Source organism: Crinia signifera, chromosome 6 (assembly GCF_055691185.1).
Source record: "Crinia signifera chromosome 6, ASM5569118v1, whole genome shotgun sequence".
NCBI classification, from domain to species: Eukaryota; Metazoa; Chordata; class Amphibia; order Anura; family Myobatrachidae; genus Crinia; species Crinia signifera.
In genome coordinates this window covers 274,660,266-274,685,848 of record NC_139222.1, presented here as the reverse complement: position 1 = coordinate 274,685,848, position 25,583 = coordinate 274,660,266, and the positions used below count along the sequence as shown (strand labels likewise).

The 25,583-nt window shown below is 44.5% G+C and overlaps 1 protein-coding gene across 2 annotated transcripts in view; it reads right to left on the bottom strand.

The window, feature by feature from the left end:
* Positions 1–25,583, bottom strand: part of LOC146007285 (killer cell lectin-like receptor subfamily B member 1B allele B) — a 66,466-nt gene that overhangs the window by 1,762 nt on the left and 39,121 nt on the right. For both annotated transcript variants that reach the window (XM_083145631.1, XM_083145632.1), the window contains exon 5: positions 14,755–14,838. In XM_083145631.1, the coding sequence (XP_083001757.1) occupies positions 14,755–14,838 (84 nt within the window). The remainder of the gene's footprint in view (positions 1–14,754; positions 14,839–25,583) is intronic.

Genomic DNA, 25,583 nt, shown 5'->3' with positions numbered 1-25,583 from the left:
TTATTCCCATTTCTGCCCTCTCTGGCCGCTCTCTTAGCATGTACACTGGCACCACTAACACCACCTCTCCCCCTCCCATCCCCTGTCCTATCATAGTGCCCCCTGTCATTTTCTCCTAGATCCACCCCTGTCTAGAAACTTCCTACTTATTCAAAGACATTTTTGGGGCCAAAAGCCCTGTGCTCTACAGTATTTGCCTGTTGGCCGGCACACGGGGTTAAGGACACCAAAAAGTGGATGAGTGTTAGGAGCAGCGCGGGCTGCGCGGCTCCGGTGGCCCGTGGGCGTCGCGCCCCGGCTGTTGCCAGGCAGCCGGGACGCCGCCGCGTCATCAGTCCCGCACTTCCGCCGGACGTTGACGCGCGCTCAGCGGTGTCCTCTCAATTCCTTCCTCCTCTGCCGCAACAGTTGCCTAGGCGGCGGGGGACGCCAGGCGGCCGCGGAGAGGAGGGGACAGTCTGCAGCTGATTTGCAGCAGCTGCCGGGGATGCCTTGTGGCGCCCTATTTAAACTCCCGGGCACCACTCTCTGACGCCGGTGATAGTCCTTCCTTGCTTGGTCAGAGTGCTCCCGGTTCCCTGGTCTCTGGTGGTCTTGGCTCCTGTCCTGCTTCCAGCACTCCAGTGTCTGTTCCTGTGTTGCTGCTGAGGATTAACCCTTCCCGTTCTTTTTCCACCTCTCTCAGATAAGTGGGGGGTTATCCTCATCTCATTTTGTTCCTGGTCATTCTTGTAATATTTGTAATACCATCCTTGAGTATTGTTACTCCTGTATGCCATTTCGTGTTACGTACCATCCTTTGAGTATTGTTACTCCTGTACTCGTGTTATTGTTCTTATACCATCATTTGAGTATTGTTACTTGCATATATCGTTTATTGCTGCTAATACCATCTCTAGAGTATTGTTACTCCCAGTGCCTTGCTGGCAAGTTCTATCATCTCCTAGTCTAGGGAGTCCTCGCCTGTGGTTACAGTTAGTAGTTCCCCTTGTCCTCCGTTGGCCTTGACGGGCGCGTTGTCACAAGTAAGACCTGGTGGCATCGGGGGCGGAGCCTGACTAACGGGCTCTGTCGAACGCGGCTATTATAGGTGAAGCCTTAGCCCTTGCACACGTCCGTCAATTCTATCCGGAGGCAACGGAGTTAGGGTTGGCGGGGACTCTACGGATCCTAACATTATCACCGGCCTAAAAAAGAAGAGGTATCTTAGTACCTATTTTTGGGGATCCGCTTTTGTATCATGGATCCTGCTCAACAGGCCGCAGGTCACGCACTTGCAGGGCAGATGCATACACTCACCCAGAAGCTCCAGGAGCTTACCCTCAGGGTTAATACACAGGAGGAGCGGGCGCATAGGGTCCTATCTCCTGCTAGAAACCCTGAACCAAAAATAAACCTTCCTGACCGTTTTTCTGGGGATCGCTCCCAGTTTTTTAATTTTAGGGAGGCTTGCAAATTGTATATCAAACTCCGGCCAATATCCTCAGGTACGGAGATTCAAAAGGTGGGGATTATCGTCTCCCTTCTCCAGGGTGATCCTCAGTACTGGGCTTTCGGGCTCCCTTCAGGAGACTTGGCCCTCACGTCAGTGGATTCTTTTTTCTCTGCCATGGGGGTGCTATATGATGACCCAGACCGGGCCGCCTCAGCTGAAGCTAATCTTCAGGCCCTTCGGCAGGGTAAAGGAACTGCGGAGGCATATTGCACCCAGTTTAGGAGATAAGCTATTGATTCTGGGTGGAATGACCCAGCTCTCCGTAGCCAGTTCAGAATAGGGTTGTCGGAGGGTGTTAAGGATGCCCTAGTCCATTATCCCACTCCCACATCCCTTGATGAGGTCATACAATTGGCCATCAAGGTAGACCGGCGTTTTCGCGAACGCCAGAGAGAGAGGGACTCAGGGGTGCTGCCTACACAGTCGCATGGGGTTGCCCTGGAGAATTTAGATGAAGAACCCATGCAGATTGGAGCTACTCATTTATCCACCGCAGAAAAGAACTGTAGGAGGACCCGGGGTTTATGTCTCTACTGTGGAGGTCAGGGTCATCGGGCAGTAGCTTGTCCTTTGAAACCAGTAAAAAGACCGGGCCTAGATGAATTCGGGGGAGTTCATTTGGGCCTATCTAGTTTTTCTTCCCTCAACTCGATCTTATTACAGGTCATTGTCTCTAGTGATAAAAGATCATCAGAGGTCTCTGCCTTTGTGGATTGCGGGGCGGCCGGCAACTTTATGGACATTGGACTGGTTCACACTTTGGGGCTCAAGCCCGTACCCTTAATTAACACCATGTCGGTCTGTGGGTTAGACGGCCTCCCGCTCTCCAACGGCAGCATCTCTTCATGCACTCCTGGTATTCAATTGTCGGTGGGAGCTCTTCATGCGGAAGAGATCTCTTTTTACATTTTTCATTGTCCTTGGGCTCCTCTTGTACTGGGTTTACCGTGGTTAAAAAAACATAATCCCAATATTGACTGGGAGACAGGGGAGATTACGTGGTGGGGTTCATCTTGTACTGACAAATGTCTCACGCTTCCTCTACGGGCCATACACTCGGTCGTCTCTTCTTTGCCTCCTCCCTATAGGGAGTTTGCTGATGTATTCTCGAAAAAAGAAGCGGACACTTTGCCCCCTCACCGTGCTTTTGACTGTGCCATTGACCTGATTCCTGACTCCCGGCTGCCCAAAGGGAGGCTTTATGCCTTATCGGTTCCTGAATCCCAGGCTATGGATAGTTATATCAAAGAAAGTCTCGAGAAAGGGTTTATTCGTCCCTCTAAGTCACCGGTGGGTGCAGGTTTTTTCTTTGTAGAAAAAAAGGACGGGTCACTCCGCCCATGTATTGACTTTCGAGCTCTTAACAAAATAACTATCAAGAATTCTTATCCATTACCTCTCATTTCAGTCTTATTTGATCAGATTCGTGAAGCAGTCATCTTTTCTAAAATCGATTTAAGGGGTGCATATAACCTCATCAGAATTCGCCAGGGTGATGAGTGGAAGACCGCGTTTAATACCCATTCTGGCCACTATGAATACCTGGTGATGCCGTTTGGACTTGCCAACGCGCCTGCGGTCTTCCAGGATTTCATTAACGAGGTGCTTCGGCCGTTCTTAGGAACTTTCGCAGTGGTGTACCTGGATGACATTTTAATTTTCTCTAAGAGTCTTTCCGAACATCGCCGACATGTTTGTATGGTCCTCCAAAAACTACGAGAGAACCAATTGTACACCAAATTAGATAAGTGTGAATTTGAAGTCTGTCAGATCTCTTTTTTAGGGTACATCATCTCTCCCAAGGGTTTTTCGATGGATCCATGTAAAGTTCAAGCTATCTTATCTTGGGCTCGTCCGACCAACCTCAAAGCAGTCCAAAGATTTCTGGGCTTTGCGAATTATTATCGTAAATTTATTCGGTCGTTTTCTCAGATTGTTGCTCCCATCGTTGAGCTTACCCGCAAAGATGCCGATCCTGGTCATTGGTCCCCACAGGCTATCGAATCCTTTGAATCTTTAAAAAAGGCCTTTTGTTCTGCTCCCATTTTACATCATCCGGATCCCAGTTTCCCATTTATTGTTGAAGTGGATGCCTCGGATATTGGGGCCGGAGCTGTTCTTTCTCAAAAGAATAGTTTCGATCAGAAAATTCACCCCTGTGCCTACTTCTCCTGTAAGTTTTCCTCAGCCGAGAGGAATTATGATGTAGGGAATCGGGAGTTGCTGGCTATAAAATGGGCATTCGAAGAGTGCCGCCACTGGTTGGAAGGTGCCAAACATGTAATCACGGTGATCACGGATCATAAAAATCTGGCCTATATCGAGTCAGCCAAGAGACTTAACCCACGTCAGGCACGATGGGCATTATTTTTTACCAGGTTTTGTTTTCTCATCACCTTCAGACCCGGTCCCAAAAACGTGAAGGCTGACGCTCTTTCCCGGAGTTTTGTAACCAGTCTTGCTTCCAATTCCAGTGAAACCCCCATTCTCCCGTCCTCCATCATCCATGCCGCTGTAGCCCAGGACTTGGCGTCCCGTGTCATCGCCTCTCAATCCTTGGCTCCCCAGAACTCCCCACAGGGTCGTCTTTTTGTTCCCAAGGAACTGCGAGAATTGGTCATCAAGGACTTCCATTCTAGTAGACTCGCCGGACATCCTGGCATAACCAAGACCCTTGAACATTTGTCCCGTGCAGTTTGGTGGCCTGCCATGAAACGTTTTATTTCTTCTTGTCAGACTTGTGCCAGACATAAGTCTTCGCGACTCTCGCCTGTGGGTCAACTTCTGCCGTTGTCCATTCCAAAAAGGCCATGGTCTCATATGGCCATGGACTTCATTGTGGATCTTCCATCTTCTTCTCATTATACCACCATCTGGGTCACGGTGGTTCGTTTCAGTAAAATGGCACACTTTGTCCCTTTGCGCAAGCTTCCCTCAGCCAAGGAATTAGCTCAGTTGTTTGTGACACACATCTTCCGGCTGCATGGCCTCCCTGACAATATTGTCTCTGATAGGGGTACACAGTTTGTGGCTACGTTTTGGAGACGGTTTTTCTCTATGTTGGGGGTACAACTCAATCTCTCCTCTGGATATCACCCACAGTCCAATGGGCAGACCGAAAGAGTAAACCAGGTGTTGGAACAATATTTACGTTGTTTCGTGTCCAAATGCCAGAGCAATTGGGCGGAGCTGTTACCCTTGGCTGAGTTCGCCTATAACAACGCCTATCATGTGGCATCCAAGAAGTCTCCTTTTTTGTGCAATTTCGGATTTCATCCCAAATGTAATTCTTTTGATGTCCCCATGGATACTTCTTGGTCTTCTTCCTCTGCAGTTGCTCTCCTTCAAAGGGCTTGGAAGAAGGTGCATCTTGCCCTTAGGCAATCCGCAGCACGTTCCAAGATATTTTTTGACAGACACAGAAGACCGTGTTCTTTCCAAGTTGGGCAAAGAGTCTGGCTGTCAACTCGACATATCAAACTTCGTCAAAGATGTCCCAAGTTGGGACCCAAGTTTATCGGGCCCTTCTTGATTACCGAACAAATCAATCCGGTGGCATTCAGGCTACGGCTACCCAGGTCTTTAAGAATTAATAGCGTCTTTCATTGTTCCCTTCTCAAACCAGTTTTAAGTAATTCTCGCTCCTTGCCCCTCCAAAGTCGCAAGCCCTTCATTGTTCAGGGACACAAGGAATTTATTGTTGAACGTGTCTTGGATTCCAAAGTGGTCCGGGGGAAACTGAAGTTTCTGGTCCATTGGAAGGGCTTTGGTGACGAAGAAAGGTCGTGGGTACCGAATAGGTTTCTTCACGCGCCCAGGTTAAAGGCAGAATTCTTTAAGAGGTTTCCGTCCAAACCCGGGTCTGAGGGTTCGGTGACCCCTCCTCAAGGGGGGGGGTTCTGTTAGGAGCAGCGCGGGCTGCGCGGCTCCGGTGGCCCGTGGGCGACGCGCCCCGGCTGTTGCCAGGCAGCCGGGACGCCGCCGCGTCATCAGTCCCGCACTATCGCCGGACGTTGACGCGCGCTCAGCGGTGTCCTCTCAATTCCTTCCTCCTCTGCCGCAACGGTTGCCTAGGCGGCGGGGTACGCCAGGCGGCCGCGGAGAGGAGGGGACAAAATGCAGCTGATTTGCAGCAGCTGCCGGGGATGCCTTTTGGCGCCCTATTTAAACTCCCGGGCACCACTCTCTGACGCCGGTGATAGTCCTTCCTTGCTTGGTCAGAGTACTCCCGGTTCCCTGGTCTCTGGTGGTCTTGGCTCCTGTCCTGCTTCCAGTACTCCAGTGTCTGTTCCTGTGTTGCTGCTGAGGATTAACCCTTCCCATTCTTTTTCCACCTCTCTCAGATAAGTGGGGGGTTATCCTCATCTCATTTTGTTCCTGGTCATTCTTGTAATATTTGTAATACCATCCTTGAATATTGTTACTCCTGTATGCCATTTCGTGTTACGTACCATCCTTTGAGTATTGTTACTCCTGTACTCGTGTTATTGTTCTTATACCATCATTTGAGTATTGTTACTTGCATATATCGTTTATTGCTGCTAATACCATCTCTAGAGTATTGTTACTCCCAGTGCCTTGCTGGCAAGTTCTATCATCTCCTAGTCTAGGGAGTCCTCGCCTGTGGTTACAGTTAGTAGTTCCCCTTGTCCTCCGTTGGCCTTGACGGGCGCGTTGTCACAAGTAAGACCTGGTGGCATCGGGGGCGGAGCCTGACTAACGGGCTCTGTCGAACGCGGCTATTATAGGTGAAGCCTTAGCCCTTGCACGCGTCCGTCAATTCTATCCGGAGGCAACGGAGTTAGGGTTGGCGGGGACTCTACGGATCCTAACAATGAGACACTTTTCGCAAATCTAGGAGTCACCAAGAGTAATGGCTAAACCCGGGAGGGCTAATATATGCTGACTGATTGAGCTCGAAAGTATGAACTGGGACGAGATGTAATAAGGTGCAATTTATTTACATATGTGCGATTTTTGGTCAAAAATGGCCGAATTTGCATGTTTTCCAAAAATCGCACATGTAATAACTTGGGAATTGCGGTAAAATTTGTACATTTTTACCTGTCTAAAAAATCACACATTAAAAATTGCATCCATGTGTTTTCTCATAGCAAACATCAAAATGGCAAATGTAATGACCAAAAATCACAAATCAAATAGACCAGGTTCAGCCTGGCGAGAGTGACAGAACCATGCACAGATCAATGAGATCTGTGCATGGTTCTGCCTAAAACTTTTTTACAAAATTGAAAAATAAAGAAAAAACCAGCCTCCTGAGCATAACCATCCCCGGGCTCATTGAGCTGGACCTGGTTCCAAAAAGCGTAGGGGTCCCCCGTATTTTAAAAACCACCCCTGGACTCTTGGACTGGTCCTGGTTCCAAAAATATGGAGGACAAAAACCTGGGAGTCTCATGTATTTTAGAACCAGCTTCGGGCTAGAACAGCCAGCGGTGTCATGCCACAGCTGGAGGACACTTTTTATGTAAGGTCCCCCTGCTGTCACATGAACACCATGGCTGGTCAGCACTAGACGGGGTACCGAGGGAGTGTGGACCCCCCAATAAAGGCATCACCCCCAGCGGTGGACACTGGTCTGTGTTTAAAAATAGTCAAAAACACATTGCTTTTGACAGGAGAACTACAAGACCCAGCATGGGGGGGGGCATTAATGTGCCCACTGGGTCTCGTAGTTCTATAAAAAAAAAAAGTGGAAATAACAGACACACCCACCCAGAAAGGTAGAACTTTAATTATCACCCCTTTAACACCAAAAAATCACTCACACATACTCAGCTTGTTCAGCACTGTCCTCACTGTTGCTCTGCTCACTCAGCACTGACTACCGCCGACTAAGTAGGCTGCTCTGTACCGAACACCGAGACACGGTGAGATCACACCTAAAAAAAAACATTTACATCTCGCCCTTATGCAGCCCACACACGCGCCGATGCCGGCGGTGCGATGATGTACAATGGGGTGCGCGCTCCCGCGGCACCTCATCGTACAGTACAAAAAGTATGTGCAGCACATACTTTTTGTACTAGCTTTTTCTAGCACAGCATCGCATCGCATGCACATCGTATGCACAAGGCATACGATGCGATGCTGTGTGTGCTAGTTAAGCCCACAACGCACGCTGGAATCGGTGCGTGTGTGGGCTGCATTAGTCTTTATCTAGGAGTGGTAACTACATTGCTTATGGCAGACTTATTTATTTATTTATTAACAGTTTCTTATACAGTATAGCGCAGCAGATTCCGTTGCGCTTTACAATGAAATTTTAAAACCATCTCATCTCATAGTTGCCTCCCATCCTGCATTCTGCAGGAGACTCCCTCACATAGCAGCAATCTCTCTTTCTCCCTCATTAGTCTAGCAATCTCCCTCATGTCACCTAGCCCACATTACACTGTTACATCATAGTTGCCTCCCATCCTGCATTCTGCAGGAGACTCCCTCACATAGCAGCAATCTCTCTTTCTCCCTCATTAGTCTAGCAATCTCCCTCATGTCACCTAGCCCACATTACACTGCTACATCATAGTTACCTCCCCTCCTGCATTCTGCAGGAGACTCCCTGACATAGCAGCAATCTCCCTCTCTCCCTCATTAGTCTAGCAATCTCCCTCATGTCACCTAGCCCACATTACACTGTTACATCATAGTTACCTCCCCTCCTGCATTCTGCAGGAGACTCCCTGACATAGCAGCAATCTCCCTCTCTCCCTCATTAGTCTAGCAATCTCCCTCATGTCACCTAGCCCACATTACACTGTTACATCATAGTTACCTCCCCTCCTGCATTCTGCAGGAGACTCCCTGACATAGCAGCAATCTCCCTCTCTCCCTCATTAGTCTAGCAATCTCCCTCATGTCACCTAGCCCACATTACACTGTTACATCATAGTTACCTCCCCTCCTGCATTCTGCAGGAGACTCCCTGACATAGCAGCAATCTCCCTCTCTCCCTCATTAGTCTAGCAATCTCCCTCATGTCACCTAGCCCACATTACACTGTTACATCATAGTTACCTCCCCTCCTTAGTAAATTTCCCCCAGTGTATTAAAGCTCTGAGAGATCTAACTAACGGTAGGAGGGGTGGTGTTGGGTACCCGGGAGCCGCGCCTCTGCTCTGTCTTTACGTTCTGTCACACGCTGCTCCCAGCACTCCGGAGTCTGAAGGGCCAGCTCAGGGGCTGTGTACGGATCTGCCTCCGGATTTTTATTTTATTTATTATTTATATATTTATTTAATTTGCGTCATCATATATTTGGAAATCCCCCCATAAAAATCTTGCACTTGCCCCTGATTAAGACTGCAGCTGAAATACTGTAGATACATTTTTAATTAAACCCTGTTGGTGCTTAATAACCCCACTTTATCACTCTATTTCCATGTGTGCCTCTGTCCTGCCCATGTGTGCCTCTGTCCTGCCCATGTGTGCCTCTGTCCTGTTCATGTATGCCTCTGTCCCGCCCATGTGTGCCTCTGTCCTGCCCATGTGTGCCTCTGTCCCGCCCATGTGTGCCTCTGTCCCGCCCATGTGTGCCTCTGTCCTGCCCATGTGTGCCTCTGTCCCGCCCATGTGTGCCTCTGTCCCGCCCATGTGTGCCTCTGTCCCTGCCCACCTTTCATCCTGCCCATGTGTGCCTCTGTCCTGCCCATTTGTGCCTCTGTCCTGCCCATGTGTGCCTCTGTCCTGCCCATGTATGCCTCTGTCCCTGCCCATGTGTGCCTCTGTCCCTGCCCACCTTTCATCCTGCCCATGTTTGCCTCTGTCCTGCCCATGTGTGCCTCTGTCCTGTTCATGTATGCCTCTGTCCTGCCCATGTATGCCTCTGTCCCTGCCCATGTATGCCTCTGTCCTGTTCATGTATGCCTCTGTCCCTGCCCATGTACAGTATGCCTCTGTCCCTGCCCACCTTTCATCCTGCCCATGTTTGCCTTTCATCCTGCCCATGTTTGCTTTTTTTCCCTACCCGTGTCTGCCTATTTCCCTACCCATGGGTGTGCCTCTGTCTCTGCCCATGAGTGCTTCTGTCCCTGCCCGTATGTGCCTCTGTCCCTGCCAATGTGTGCCTTTGTCCCTACTCGCTGTGGGTGTTGGTTCCAGGGAAACTTTGTATAATCTGATCTAACCGCTGCCGAATGACAATGACATTGATAATATTCTTTTGCAAACAGGCTTCTTCTGACCAACTACTTAAATAGTGACCATCTGCCCAGGGAGGAACAATTTCTTCAAAGGTTCCCTATTGCCGAGCGACCACCATATAGATAAGACAGACCTTCACCCAATCAGAGAAGAGGGTGTTCCTAATAAAATGTGTATACTTGGCACCATTATTTCTATTTTCGTCCTACACAGAGCGCCAGATCACCATAGTGTTTAACAGTGACCATTCTGATGATTTAATAAAAATTGTCATAGTGATGTAGTTTCACAGTTAATTTTCCAAATTTAAATGTATCTTTTCATTCTGATTGATCTCTATCTCAATGGCTATTCTGTCAAAATGAATTTTCCATAAAGGTACATTTTGAACTTTAAAACCATTGTTGTACTTTGCAAGAACTATGAGCAAGACTCAGTCTCATTGCCACTGCTGGTATCAAACAATCTATCATTTGATATTAAATTTATATAACACACACACACCTCCTGTGTAAAAACAGGAGGCGTGTCAGTGAGAGGGCCAGGGGGTGGGACACTTGTCAAAAACGTTTGATGGAATGTGGTGCTCTACACCAGTGGTTCTCAACCTCGGTCCTCAAGGACCCCCAAAAGAGCTAATAATTTCACCTTTGATTGTGTGTGGAGACCTGAAATACGTGCACTGTTGGGGGTCCTTGATGACTGAGGTTGAGAACCACCGCTCTACACTACTACCTATGTGCCTAATTAAGAGCTGATCACAAATGCAAAATCTTTCTCAAATGGGCAAAACCATGTGCACTGCAGTTGGGGCAGATATAACATGTGCAGAGACAGTTAGATTTGGGTGGGGTGTGTTCAAACTGAAATCTACTGTAATTGACTGTGTGAAAATAAAGCAGCCAGTATTTACCCTTCACAGAAACAACATAACTCATCCAAATCTAACTCTCTCTACACATGTTACATTTTCCCCACCTGTTGTGAGAACAAGGGGAAAGAGGGCCCTGCTCCAAGGAGCTTAAAGTATTGATCAGTTCTTTTCAACCACTATGTCATGGCACACTATTGTGCCTTGAGCTGTTCTCAAATGTGCCCCAAGCCAGATATGTCCACACCAGTTTGCAGCCACCACCACCAGATCAACTGGTATTTATTATTATTTATTTATTTGCAGTTTCTTATATAGCGCAGCATATTCAGTTACAGTGTCTTTATATAGTGCAGCATATTCCGTTACAGTGTCTTATATAGTGCAGCATATTCCGTTACAGTGTCTTATATAGTGCAGCATATTCCGTTACAGGGTCTTATATAGTGCAGCAGATTCCGTTACAGTGTCTTATATAGCAGCAGATTCCGTTACAGTGTCTTATATAGCAGCAGATTCCGTTACAGTGTCTTTATATAGTGCAGCATATTCCGTTACAGTGTCTTTATATAGTGCAGCATATTCCATTACAGTGTCTTTATATAGTGCAGCATATTCCGTTACAGTGTCTTTATATAGTGCAGCAGATTCCGTTACAGTGTCTTTATATAGCGCAGCAGATTCCGTTACAGTGTCTTTATATAGCGCAGCAGATTCCGTTACAGTGTCTTGTATAGCGCAGCAGATTTCGTTACAGTGTCTTATATAGTGCAGCAGATTCCATTACAGCGTCTTATATAGGGCAGCAGATTCCGTTACAGTGTCTTTATATAGTGCAGCATATTCCGTTACAGTGTCTTATATAGCGCAGCAGATTCCGTTACAGTGTCTTATATAGCGCAGCAGATTCCGTTACAGTGTCTTTATATAGCGCAGCATATTCCGTTACAGTGTCTTATATAGCGCAGCAGATTCCGTTACAGTGTCTTTATATAGCGCAGCAGATTCCGTTACAGTGTCTTTATATAGCGCAGCAGATTCCGTTACAGTGTCTTTATATAGCGCAGCAGATTCCGTTACAGTGTCTTTATATAGCGCAGCAGATTCCGTTACAGTGTCTTATATAGCGCAGCAGATTCCGTTACAGTGTCTTATATAGCGCAGCAGATTCCATTACAGTGTCTTTATATAGCGCAGCATATTCCGTTACAGTGTCTTATATAGCACAGCAGATTCCGTTACAGTGTCTTATATAGCGCAGCAGATTCCGTTACAGCGTCTTATACAGCGCAGCAGATTCCATTACAGCGTCTTATATAGCGCAGCAGATTCCGTTACAGCGTCTTATATAGCGCAGCAGATTCCGTTACAGTGTCTTATACAGCGCAGCAGATTCCGTTACAGTGTCTTATATAGCGCAGCAGATTCCGTTACAGTGTCTTTATATAGCGCAGCATATTCCGTTACAGTGTCTTATATAGCGCAGCAGATTCCGTTACAGTGTCTTATATAGCGCAGCAGATTCCGTTACAGCGTCTTATATAGCGCAGCAGATTCCGTTACAGTGTCTTATATAGCGCAGCAGATTCCGTTGCGCTTTACAATTGAAAACAACAGTGGTGAAACAAACTGGGTAGAAACAAACCGACATAGAGGTAGGAGGGTCCTGCTCGCAAGCTTACAATATATAGGACTAATAGGAGGGATACATAAGGATAGGATTCCATAGCATGGCAGTCCCACAAGATTACAGAGCAGTCCTGATGGGATGTAATTATATAAGAATGCTACTGGAGTTTGTGTGGGGTCCTGAATATGATAAGCTGCCTGATGAGGTGAGTTTTCAGGGAATGCTTGAAAGTGTGGAGGCTAGAGGAGAGTCTTAGTGTGCGTGGAAGGGCATTCCATGCAGTGGGTGCTGCCCGAAAAAAATCCTGCAAGTGTAAGTGGGAGCGAGTAATGAGTGTGGATGAGAGACGCAGATCTTGAGCGGAGAGGTCGGTGGGGATATATTATGAGATAAGTGAAGAGATATAAGTCAGTGTAGTCAGAGTGATGGCTTTTTATGGAAGTAGTAGTATTTTATAATGAATGTGGTAAAATACAGGTATCCAATGGAGGGACTGACAGAGCGGATCAGCAAATGATGAACATCTAGCTAGAAAGATCAACCTTGCAGTTGCTTTCAGAATGGATTGTAGTGGTGAGAGTCTTTTCTTAGGAAGACCGATAAGGAGGCCATTTCATTAGTCAATGTGTGATATAATGAGTGCATGGATTAGAGTTTTGGCAGTGTCTTGTGTAAGGTACGGACAAATTTTGGTTATGTTTTTTAGATGTATGCAACATGATTTAGAGACAGGGACAAGGCGGAAGTGAGACACTACGGCGTGCGGCACGTGGACGGAGGGAGAGGGAGGTGGTAGCTGCTTAGACTAAAGTATTTAACACTGTTTATTTCACATTGTTCCACTTGCTGTTTTGTTGGCTTGATAAAGGGGCCCAGCCCCGAAACGTTGCTATATGTCACAATAAACCTGCATTGGTTACCCCTGAAGAAGTCATAATGACGAAACGCGTTAAATATATTTCTTGTCTTATGAACTGATTGAATGACTCCAAACAAATGAAAAAGTTTTTATTATTTTTTTAAGTATTTTTCTATTAAATTTTCCAATTGTCATTTTAGTCTGTGATAATTGTAGTTATATACATCTGGTGGTGGAGCTATCTAATAGGGGTGCACATTCTATCCAACATTCCTTCTATCTCTCTTTTTACCCTCAACTAACAGGGGGTACTAATAGAGTTGCAGCGCAGACATCTTCTAGCGCATTGAAAGGGTTTCCCATATTTTGAATGAAGAAGAGGTAGATGTGCGCTCTGTCTATTTCACCACTTTTGTACATTAATGATCATACATTGGTACATAAAAATCGTATTTATTCTAATTTTCAATAAAAATGAGTTTGTACGAAATTAAATGTGGATAACAGATTCAAATACACTTTGTTCAAGTGAATGACAGCAGATCCAACTTCAAGATATGCAAACTTCTTTGGATACAAAACCCTACGCGTTTCGTCCCTAAGAACTTCATCAGGGGTAACTGGTGATCCGATCAAAATAGTACCATAAAGATAGGCTTCTTCCAACAATAGTGAATATAAAGGGTTACTGACCACGTCAGTTTAGATAAAACCTCTGTCCTGCAGAGGTGTAGGACTTCAAAAAGCCCAAATTTCTGCCGATAACAGCTTGAAGTAAACTGCTCAACCACACGTATGTGTGGTTTAAAAAATACAATAGAGTAAAGTATGCATCCAACTCCTGTGGATATATATATATATATATATTTCCCTATTCCCATGGGAGTTACGCCACTGTGCACAAGGATTTACCAGTTGGCCTGGATGTCCATGAGATATCCATAGATGCAGGGCTGCCTTACCAACCCACGCCCCCCGCCATGTATTAAAAGCATACCTGAGGCCGCGGTGGTGGCAGCGGCTTCTCTGGCTCATCCTCCAGCATGCTGGGCTCCTGCACTGTAAGCTGTGCGATGACGTCATACCATGCGTGGCTTACAGTGCGGGTGCCCAGCAATGTTCCCTCTAATTTTACAAGGGCTGTTTGCGGCAAAAGATTTTGGCTGTGCAGCTTTGGAAGGAAATTTACATTTTTGTGCGTCACTTATATATAACTGGAAAATAACGTTCAGCATTTGTGTTAAGTTTACTTCAAAATTATATTAAACATTTAAACATTCAAAACACAGCACACAATGTAGTTAATGGGTGAAACGCACATTAATTGAGTCCACAACTGCAAAAAGGGACCACTGCTGCTTTGTGCGCTCTGTTGTAATGTCTGTGCGCACGCTCGTCGAGTTGTGTGCGCGCGCACGTGCGCACAGCTTAGAGGGAACACTGGTGCCCAGCATACCTGCTGCCTGCGTATGTACCCGGGCAGTGGGCAGCAGGAGGATCCTGCCGGGCCTGGGGACTGCTGTGTATGTGCAGTGGGCTGCGGAGGACCCACGGCCTGTCACTGGGAAGAGGGGGATGATGGCCAGCTGACTGTGGGCAAGGGGCAGATGCAGTGAATGGGGGTGTTGGTGGGCTGCTGCCCAGGCTCTACCCTCTGTCAGAGCGGCCGGGCCTGGGACAGTTGTACCCATACCACCCCCCTGTCGGTGGCCCTGCATAGATGATAGAGCACTTACCTTGTAGTGTCCTGTTGGAGCTCACACAGAGCTGCTTTATCTCTGTTTTACAGGTCACATCATTTGTATTGTTATACTGATACACTGAAAGAGACAGAAGAGCAATTTAGTACAGTAACTCTTATTTACTGTAGGTTGAAAAGAATGTTAGGTACTTGTGTAGTTTCACATCGGCACTTCCCTGCGGATTGCATCGTATGCAAATCACATCAAATCGCATGCAAATACCACATGCGATTTGCATACGATTTGCATATGATTCGATATGCAATGCTATTTAGCATACCCCCACTATCCACATTACCTCCCGACCTGTTCATACCCCCACTATCCACATCAGCATGGAGGCGCTCGCCACACTTTGTAAAATCAACTCCACGCCAACGTGGATAGTAGGGGTATGAACAGGTCGGGAGGACGCGTACCGCGTCCCCTCGTGGGGCGCACTGCACTCGCCACACTTCGGGCTGACGTGGATAGTGGGGGTGTGCTAAATCACATCGCAGGTGGAATCGTATGCAAATCGTATGCAAATCATATTGATCTGCTGGGAAGTGCTGCCGTGAAACTACACAAGTACCGAATGTGATCTATATCCATAAAAGCCAGCACACCCTGCCATATATCATTAATCTCTGTAAGTGATTTTCAACCTTTTTTAACTCACGACACACTGAACAAGATTTTAAAATTGACAAGGCACACCATCAGTCCTCCACGGCCGCCCACACACACGCAGGGCTGCTGAATATGCCGCAGGGCCCCGTTAAATAAAGAGGCATGGTCAACTGGATGGCACGTGGCCATGACCATGTTAAAAAAATGAAAATAAAAATTGCAGTGGTCGAGGGCCATGTAGGACACGCGCACAGGGAGAGAGGACAGGCTGCTGCTGCCTTTCTCCCCCACTCAGCAGACATCACTGAGCAGCATGTGCTGAACAGGGGAGAGAGGCTGTGCTGCTGTGGGGGTGTGGTATAGGGATCCGACAGTCGGGATCCCGACAGTCATTAGCCCGACGTCGGGATCCCAACTGGCCAGACCCAGACAGCATGGTGAGCGCAACTAAGTCCCTTGTGGGCTCGCTGCGCTTGTCACACTGCGGGCATGGTAGCTCGCTACGCGAGCCACCTATTCTATTCTCCCTCTATGGGGGTCGTGGACCCCCACGAGGGAAAATAGCCGGTGGGAACCCGGCTGTCTGTGTTTTGGCAGTCGGGATCCCGACATCGGGTGAATGCCTGTCGGGATCCCGACTGTAGGGACCCCGTCCGGCACCTCTGCTGTGGCAGCCTTTCCTCTCTTCTCTTGCTGCCCGACTCCCTCAACGGCACTGCACACAGACACACTGGCCCCCACATTAACAAAAATCACATTAGACCTACATAAAAAATATAAATTATTCACACTGTCCTCCATAGAACACAAAAATTAAACACAATGGCTCCAGATGAACTCAGTTAAGCACAGTACAGAGCAGGGCCATCTTTTCACATGGGCTTAGTGGGCAGTTATCCTAGGGCCTCATAGTCCTAGGGGCCCAGGGCAGCCCATTCCATCCCCATCTAAAACGGTTGAGCCCCGACCTGCTGCAGATCGGAAATATATTTCCAATCCGCAGCATTGTGCACTGACAGCGGGCTCTCCCATCTACTGATGGGAGAGCCCGGCGGGCTGAGGAAGCACCATGGGAGACTCTGTGCAAAGGAAGCGTTGGCAGATATGGATTAGGGGGCCCAGAGGGTACATCACAACAGGCCCCCTGTCTCTTAGCCACCCCCCCCCCCCCCCAATGCATCACTAGATGCGCCAGCTCCTTTTTTCAGAGAGGAAACAGGGCGGGGACACCTGTGCGGCACATACTGTGGGAGAATGGTTACTGCTCTTCTGTGCAGTGAGTTCATTACAGGGAAAGCAGCAGAGAGCTACTGAGCAGCAGCTACAGACTCCGGATCTCCTCTTCGTTCCTCTACTGGTATGTGCTCTGTTTATGTGTTGTTTGTGTAGGTATAATTGCATGCTGTTTATGTATGTATGTATGTATGTATGTATGTGTGTGTGTACTGTGGTTTGTGTATGTATCCATGTCATGGTTGCCTACCCAACCCTCTCCTTCAGGGAGAAAATGCTCTGTTCCTGGCCTTCCCTGGTAATGTATGATTGCCAGCACCTGTGGTGACACCTTTCTTATCAATTACCTGGCTCCCCACAGGTGATGGCAATCCTACATTACCATGGAAGGCCAGGAACAGAGCATTTTCTCCCTGATGGAGAGGGTCAGGTAGGCAACCCTGATCTATTTTGTGTGTTTGTGTATTTAGTGTGGCAGAGTCAGCATTCCCCCACATGAAAGCAATATGGAGGATCCAGACCAGGTTTTGTTTTCAGTAGCAGAAGCCCAGGTGTAATCAGTAGCACCTGGGATGTCCTGATTTAAGACTTCCCAGGGCATTGCTTGCTGGCTCTCAACGGTAGACTATCTACCCAAGTGATAGGCCAGGGGTGTGGATTATATAGGGACCATTGGAGCCTGTTAGGAGTCTGCTATGCCTGTATGCTACTGCTTGTGGTACAAACTGTATATGAATGTCACCTCCCATGCTGTACCTGCTGATGAGAATAAACTACCAAGTCATCATCTGAGACCCTGTTTTTGTGATCCTTTTTACAATTGGTGGAGAACACGAGCAAGGATCCATCTCAGCAGGACACGGTACTGCATGAGTGGGTGAGATATCGGTGTTTAAACTGCAAGTTTGTGGGGGTTTTTTCTCTCTCCTCTAGTGATGCATTGTGCTTGTAGCCTGAAAGGGCCATCACATTATAAACAGACTGTTGCTCGTGTGTGTAAAAATCCAACAAAGCAGGAGGTTGCCTGTGGGGTCTGATTGATAAGCCTGGCACATTATATTAGAACCCTAGGTTTGTCCATAAAGCGGAAGAGGAGGAAAAAAATGGAGGAACTACTAAAAAAGTTTGCTGAACTTGCAGCGGGGCAACAAACTATGCTTCCGTTAAGAGGTATTGTAAGAATGCCCAGTGTGACAGAGGACAGTCTCACGGCCAGAGTTTAGGACTCCACTGGTACCCGCCTTATCATTTCCAGCAAAATGTATGTGGGACCAGTCAGTTACAGGTTCCGACAGGAGGGTAGAAGGAGGTACAAATCTACCATGTAAATCTGTTAAAACCCTGGAAGGAACCTGCCAATCAGCCCTCTTTGGTAGCTAAAAAGGTTCCAGAATGCCAGATGCCCATTGAAGTCATACTTACTCCTGAACAGAAATGGAAAGTGGTGAGATTGATGACGCACTACCAAGATGTGGTTTATGCCATCCTGGGAAAGACACACATCATCCAACATGATGTTGTGACTCCACCCAGGGTGGTTATTAAACAAAGGCCCTATCTCATACTCGAGCAAAGCGAGCAGCAGTAAAGCAAAAGTTGGAAGAGATGTTACACCTAAGGGTTATAGAAGAATCCACCAGTGAGTGTCATAATACAATTGCCTTAGTACCTAAGCCTTCACCTGCTTTAAGGTTCTGCAATGACTAAATCAAGTGTACTGGTTTGATGCTTACTCTATGCCCCGGGTTGATGACTTGGTAGAAAATTTAGCCAACAGTCAGTATCTCACTACACTTGATTTGACAAAAGGTTATTGGCAGATTCCAGTAACAGAAGCTGCTAAGGCAAAAACAGTCTTCTCTACCCCAGAGGGCTTATTCCAATATAAAGTGCTCCCATTTGGTTTACATGGTGCCCCAGTAACCTTCCAAAGAGCTATTAATAAGTTGCTGCGGCCTCACAGGGAATCTGCAGCTGCAGATTTAGATGACATTGTTATTTTGAGCTCTGACTGGGAGTCACACCTACCAAAGGTAGGAGCTGTCTTACATTCTCTACGGACACACAGGTTTACTGCGAACCCTGAGAAATGTGCCATTGGTGTGATAGAAGCCAAGTATTTGGGGTACATTGTGGGCAGAGGACAGGTTAGACCTCAGCCTAGTAAGGTAGAAGCAGTCCTCACCTGGTCTAATCCTAAATATAAGTCACAACTTAGGACATTTCTCCTCGTTCTGGTGGGATATTATCGCAGGTTCATTTGAGATTTCGCTGCTAGAGCGGTTCCACTAACCAAATGTCTTAAGAAACAGTACCCAGATGAGATAATGTGGTCTAGACCAGTGGAAACTGCTTTACATGATTTAAGATGAGCTTTGTATACCAAGCCTGTCTTGCAAGCTCCTGACTTTAGAAAACAATTTGTGTTACTGATAATACAGAAAATCAACTAATCAATAAATCTATGCTTTTATTATATTCTGTTTTCCTGACTGCCGCTATTATTGCTGCAGATGACTTTAGCTTGTTGCACACTGTACTATTCACTGCGTATGAGGCCTTCCCTTTGCGCTAAACAGTTATAATATGTTAGAAGCAGCAGCCATTTTGTTAGGCATGACTTGCATAATAATATTATTAAAATGGCTGATCATACAGTGCTGTAAAAGTGATTTCTTATAAAGAATTGTTTTTGGTTTTAGAAGTTTAAGAATGTGATGTTGACAGTATAATGTAGCAAGGACAGGAAGCTAGTCTCCACAAACTGAATAAGATGGGAACAAGGCCACACATGCGTAGACCCACAAGGCCACTGAAGTTGGGTGTTGGGTTAATTATGACATCATGATTGAAAGCAGAGCTTTCCAATAAGACTCAATGCTTATGAGTAATTAATTAATTAATGTGATAAAGGTTTAAATATCAGAGTGATAGAAGGAGGAAAAAGGCAGTTGAGGAAGAACCAGCAAGCACGGGGGGGGGGGGGGTGGAGGTAATTATGAAGGAGGTTTAATCATGGCTGATCACTGTCCTTGAAAGGTGTCCATTTTGATTTGATTTAGAATTACTGTTTAAGTATTAGCTAATCAATTTTATGTTTCTTGTGTTAGTCTGCATTTGCAAATACCTGTAATGAAGCTATTTTTCAAGTAAAGCATTGTCATACATTTTCTAACGAGGTTGTGTGGGTGTGCAATCATTTCAGCGTTGCCGTTATATTTAAAGGTAATAAAGTAAATATATTTGGTTTGGGTTATTTATCATATCTGCTTTATCAGTTGGAGGCCCCAGCGAGATCCAATGATGTTGGTTTTTACATTTTATCAGTTATTGAGAAAATCAAAGTTTGAAAAAAAAAATAAAAAAAAATGTGTAGGAAAAATTGTAAAGTCGGTGCATTTTTTTGTACCCTTATCTTTCTCAACATCTGTTAAAGTGTGGTAATCCATATTACTTGGCAAATTCAGCAAATTCGCTCTTTAATTATAAGACAAATAGATCGTAATTTAAGGCATGGAAAGACAACGCTGCATTTTGCAGACTGTCAGCTTGCTAAACCCCCCCCGCATCGCCCATTTCTTCTCTGTGTCAGAGAATAGATAAGGAGAGCAGCGAGAAACTTGGCAAGAAGTTGTAAACAACATTGCTTGGGTCAGGAAGAGTATTTCTTTAGTTTATTTGCAAAGCATGCAGACTATAGCAAGCATATTGGTATAAAGGTTATGCTGGCAATAAATTTTCTACTTTAAAAAAAAAAAAAATAATAATATTCTTTAAATGACAGTATTTTTGGTACTTGTGAGTTATCTGGGCGCCCGATTTTTTGATTGTATGCCTTAAGTTAAGGCATACAATCAGATGCGATGCGATGCGATATCGCATCGCATCGCATGCGACCATCGGATGCGATGACCCGATTTTTCCATAGGAATCAATGTTAAAATGATTCCTATGGAAAAAGGGGTCCTTTTCATACCCCTACTATCCAAGTGGGCATGGAGTTGGATATAAACCTGTGGCGAGCGTAGCGAGCCACCGAGCCCGAAGCGTGGCGAGCGTAGCGAGCCCCGCGAGGGGACGGTATTCTGTGTCCCCTCGCGGGGCTCGCTACGCTCGCCACGCTTCGGGCTCGGTGGCTCGCTACGCTCGCCACAGGTTTATATCCAACTCCATGCCCACTTGGATAGTAGGGGTATGAAAAGAACCCCTTTTTCCCATTGAATTCCATGTTAAAATGGACTCAGTCCAATTTAACATTGATTCCTATGGAAAAATCGGGTCATCGCATCGCATCGCATCCGATGGTTGCATGCGATGCGATGCGATGTGCCCGATCCGACCCGATTTCGAAATCGGGCGCCCAGATAACTCACAAGTACCGTATTTTTTTGTTTGTTTTTAATTTTTTACCGCGGTTGGATTGTTTGATGTATATTGTCTGCTGAGGATATTGCTGAAGTAACTAATCTGTAGCGGTTGTTTTGATAATTAGAGTTTCTTTGTTTGTCCAATCTATAAATTTTAAAGAAGTTGCATATATTTGTTGTAGGTTTTCCCGTGCTTATAATTTGGTGATTAGAGATAGGAGGTTGTGTATTTACATTTCTTCCTGGTTGTCTGGCCAGCAACATGTGGAAGAAATGGAATGCATGATTTATCCATAATCTGTATTGTTTGGAAACCCTCAGATTTTTTCTACTGTATATGGTTTATATAAGAAAATGTTAATAAATAATTAAGTATACGTTGCATTGTTAGAGCTAGCAAGCAGTCGGATTACAATGACAATTTGAGATAGTTTCTTTATATCCATAGACAGAGGTCAGTTAAAATACAGAGTTTAAAGGACTAGACGCTAATATTGTAAGCCAAGTAACAGTTCATTTTTACCACCAGAATAAATAAAGTTAATTGGAATATTGTTTATAACAAAGAAAGATCGAGTTTATCTCATTGTAAAGTTTTTTTCATCTCTTGTCTTGCGGAGATGAAGTCCGTAATGTAGGACTGATGTTTTTCTGCTATGGGTTTTTGATTTCATTTTTTTTGGTTTATTAAATAAAGCAGCTGTGAGTTGGAAACTCTAAAGTGATGGATTCAGTTGATGTAATGCGAGATAAGGAGTTGTCCATGTTAGGTGAAGAAACAGGAAATGATCATGTGAATTCAATGTTTTTTTCAGTTAATGAGTAATACATTTTGAATAAGAAAAGTGATATATATATATATCGATTAGATATAAGTCCAATATAACATCTATTCTTAAAGGTTCATATCGATATATTAGACCATGTTTTCTGTTGGCAATTTCTGTTGCCTATATGCTTGATCTGGATACATATATTGAATCAGATATACCATGAGTAATGCGCAGATAAGTCCTGGGTTTATTTTTATTCTTATGAATGGAAGGTAATCAGTGATAACTGACTCAAGGCTGTGGGGTTTTCTTTAAGCCAATTTTTGTTTTGTTTTTGATTGGTGTTAATTTAATTTTGTTTGTTTTGAAAGGGGGAGGGTACTAAATTTATAGAGTATCTTAAGGGGTTAATACTGTGGCCACAGTTAGCTAGATAACCAGGGGAGATAGTGATCTAATCGTGTAATGATCACTTAGACAATGTGCAGATATGGTAACAAAGAATGACATATTGCATATAATTTTTTTCTGATTTGATGAGTTGATTTTTTTCCTGTGAAGAGTGCTGACCGGTAGCGAGATTCACAGGGGGTATCTGCCACCTACGTACAAGGTAGAATATATGGGGAAAAATAATAAGAGAAGAAAGGGTGGGGGTGGGACACGTGACTACTGGTAACAAAGAATGACAGTAGATGAAACACCATACTGATAACAGAGATGGACAGTAGGTGGCCCACAAGACTGGTAACAAGGAATGACAGGATGTGGAAGGCGTAGGTGTGGTAACAGTGAATGACACATAACGCATGGTTAGGTTTTTTGGGGACATTTTTTATTTATTTTATTTACATTTTTGTCTTTGAAAGAGGTAACACCTTTTTAAGCATTTGTATGGGATCACAGAAAGTTCTCTGAGTATGTGACTAGTGTGAGCAAGTGAGAAGGAATAGAAAATACTATGCTGGTCATAGTTAGTTGGAATTGGCGATGATGATGCACCTGTGAGGTAATGATTATTTGATGAGAGTGAACGCGCAATGGTCTGGTGACAGGTGGTGAAAGCTTCAAGAATTGAGATAGTATATCCCACTAACCCACATATGTTTGGAAAGATTGTACTGTCCCACTGAGGGGTTAATTCTGTTCAGTGAGAAGTGAGGAGAGGTGATATGTTTTTTAGAGCCTTAGGGAGAAAAAGAAAAAAATGGGGAAAAAAAGAATAATTTTGAAATTTTTTGTTTATTTTTGAAAAAGCAGAAGGGAATAAGTTTTTTTCCAGTGATGAGGTGAGAGTAACATCAGAAATAACTCTGTTGGAGATTAAAGGCAGGAAATGGTTAATGAGATTGATAAGAGAGTAAAGTTTTATTCCTAAATGATGTGAAATATCCAAGGAGTGTTACAGAACTGTTTTCCATAACAAGGACATTTGAACAATTATGGGTTGAAAAGATCTTAGAATTGAAGATATTGTTTACCCTTTTGAAAAAGCACAATGAATAGATTAAAGTTATTGCAATGTTTGTATGGGACAGTGATCAGCCATACCCAAGGATGACCTCCAGCCCCCTCCCCAATGCTTCCCTCAAGTGATAATGTTGTTTTGTCAACATCTGTTTAAAAACTGCCATTTTTTTTTCAAATGACAAATGCTAATATGATGTCTGAGCTTAATAATGCTATTGCTTTTGCTTGTTTTATTTAAATAAAAATCCCAGCCAATAGAGGTGTGGTACGCTAAATCCTGCTACTCTGCTACCTGGTGGGACCCGGGAGTCCCAGAGGATGGATGAGAGGCAGGATTTAGAACATGATTGTGAGGAATATTTAAAGCAAAATTTCTCCAATTAGACCTGATATCTCTGACACGCCACTACCATCTACAAAGATTGTAGTTGTCACCAACAAGGAGACTCAGGATGGCCATATACGGGATATGCGGTAGTATTGGATTTAGAGATCCTCATTTTCCATCGTGATTTTGCTATGATATAATACGCTAATATCACAGCAAGTAAAGGAGCTCATTGAGGCTGTGCAACTCCCTGCAAAGGCAGTAGTTGTTAAGTGTCAAGCTCACATGTTATAAAGTGATCTTGTTGCACTTGGTAACAAAAATAAGATGGCCACTGTTGTGAATCACACCACTATACAATTTAATGTTTTTACAAATTGACCAGCAGAATCTCATAAAACATCAAGAGTTGTGTATTTAACAGGAATGTGCCAATGGATGATGAATGGATACAGTCAAAAGGCTAATGGCCTATGTAAAGATGGTGGGGGCAGATCAGTAGCTCCCCAAACCCCTCCTCCTGGCATATGCGGAAGCTGCCCATGGGATGACCCATGTAAGGAGAGAGAGGGCATGTATGTTGATTTCATCTTATGCAGAGGCCCAAATGCATCTGCAGAAGAATGAACTCAGGAAAATTATTCCTATAGAACCATCAAACATTTCTCCTACCACTGGTCCATTCCTAAGTTTAAAAAAATAAATTTATTGAATTTACATGCATATAAAATTGTCGATTTCGAAATCGGGCGCCCAGATAACTCACAAGTACCGTATTTTTTTGTTTGTTTTTATTTTTTGACCGCGGTTGGATTGTTTGATGTATATTGTCTGCTGAGGATATTGCTGAAGTAACTAATCTGTAGCGGTTGTTTTGATAATTAGAGTTTCTTTGTTTGTCCAATCTATAAATTTTAAAGAAGTTGCATATATTTGTTGTAGGTTTTCCCGTGCTTATAATTTGGTGATTAGAGATAGGAGGTTGTGTATTTACATTTCTTCCTGGTTGTCTGGCCAGCAACATGTGGAAGAAATGGAATGCATGATTTATCCATAATCTGTATTGTTTGGAAACCCTCAGATTTTTTCTACTGTATATGGTTTATATAAGAAAATGTTAATAAATAATTAAGTATACGTTGCATTGTTAGAGCTAGCAAGCAGTCGGATTACAATGACAATTTGAGATAGTTTCTTTATATCCATAGACAGAGGTCAGTTAAAATACAGAGTTTAAAGGACTAGACGCTAATATTGTAAGCCAAGTAACAGTTCATTTTTACCACCAGAATAAATAAAGTTAATTGGAATATTGTTTATAACAAAGAAAGATCGAGTTTATCTCATTGTAAAGTTTTTTTCATCTCTTGTCTTGCGGAGATGAAGTCCGCAATGTAGGACTGATGTTTTTCTGCTATGGGTTTTTGATTTAATTTTTTTTGGTTTATTAAATAAAGCAGCTGTGAGTTGGAAACTCTAAAGTGATGGATTCAGTTGATGTAATGCGAGATAAGGAGTTGTCCATGTTAGGTGAAGAAACAGGAAATGATCATGTGAATTCAATGTTTTTTTCAGTTAATGAGTAATACATTTTGAATAAGAAAAGTGATATATATATATATATCGATTAGATATAAGTCCAATATAACATCTATTCTTAAAGGTTCATATCGATATATTAGACCATGTTTTCTGTTGCCAATTTCTGTTGCCTATATGCTTGATCTGGATACATATATTGAATCAGATATACCATGAGTAATGCGCAGATAAGTCCTGGGTTTATTTTTATTCTTATGAATGGAAGGTAATCAGTGATAACTGACTCAAGGCTGTGGGGTTTTCTTTAAGCCAATTTTTGTTTTGTTTTTGATTGGTGTTAATTTAATTTTGTTTGTTTTGAAAGGGGGAGGGTACTAAATTTATAGAGTATCTTAAGGGGTTAATACTGTGGCCACAGTTAGCTAGATAACCAGGGGAGATAGTGATCTAATCGTGTAATGATCACTTAGACAATGTGCAGATATGGTAACAAAGAAT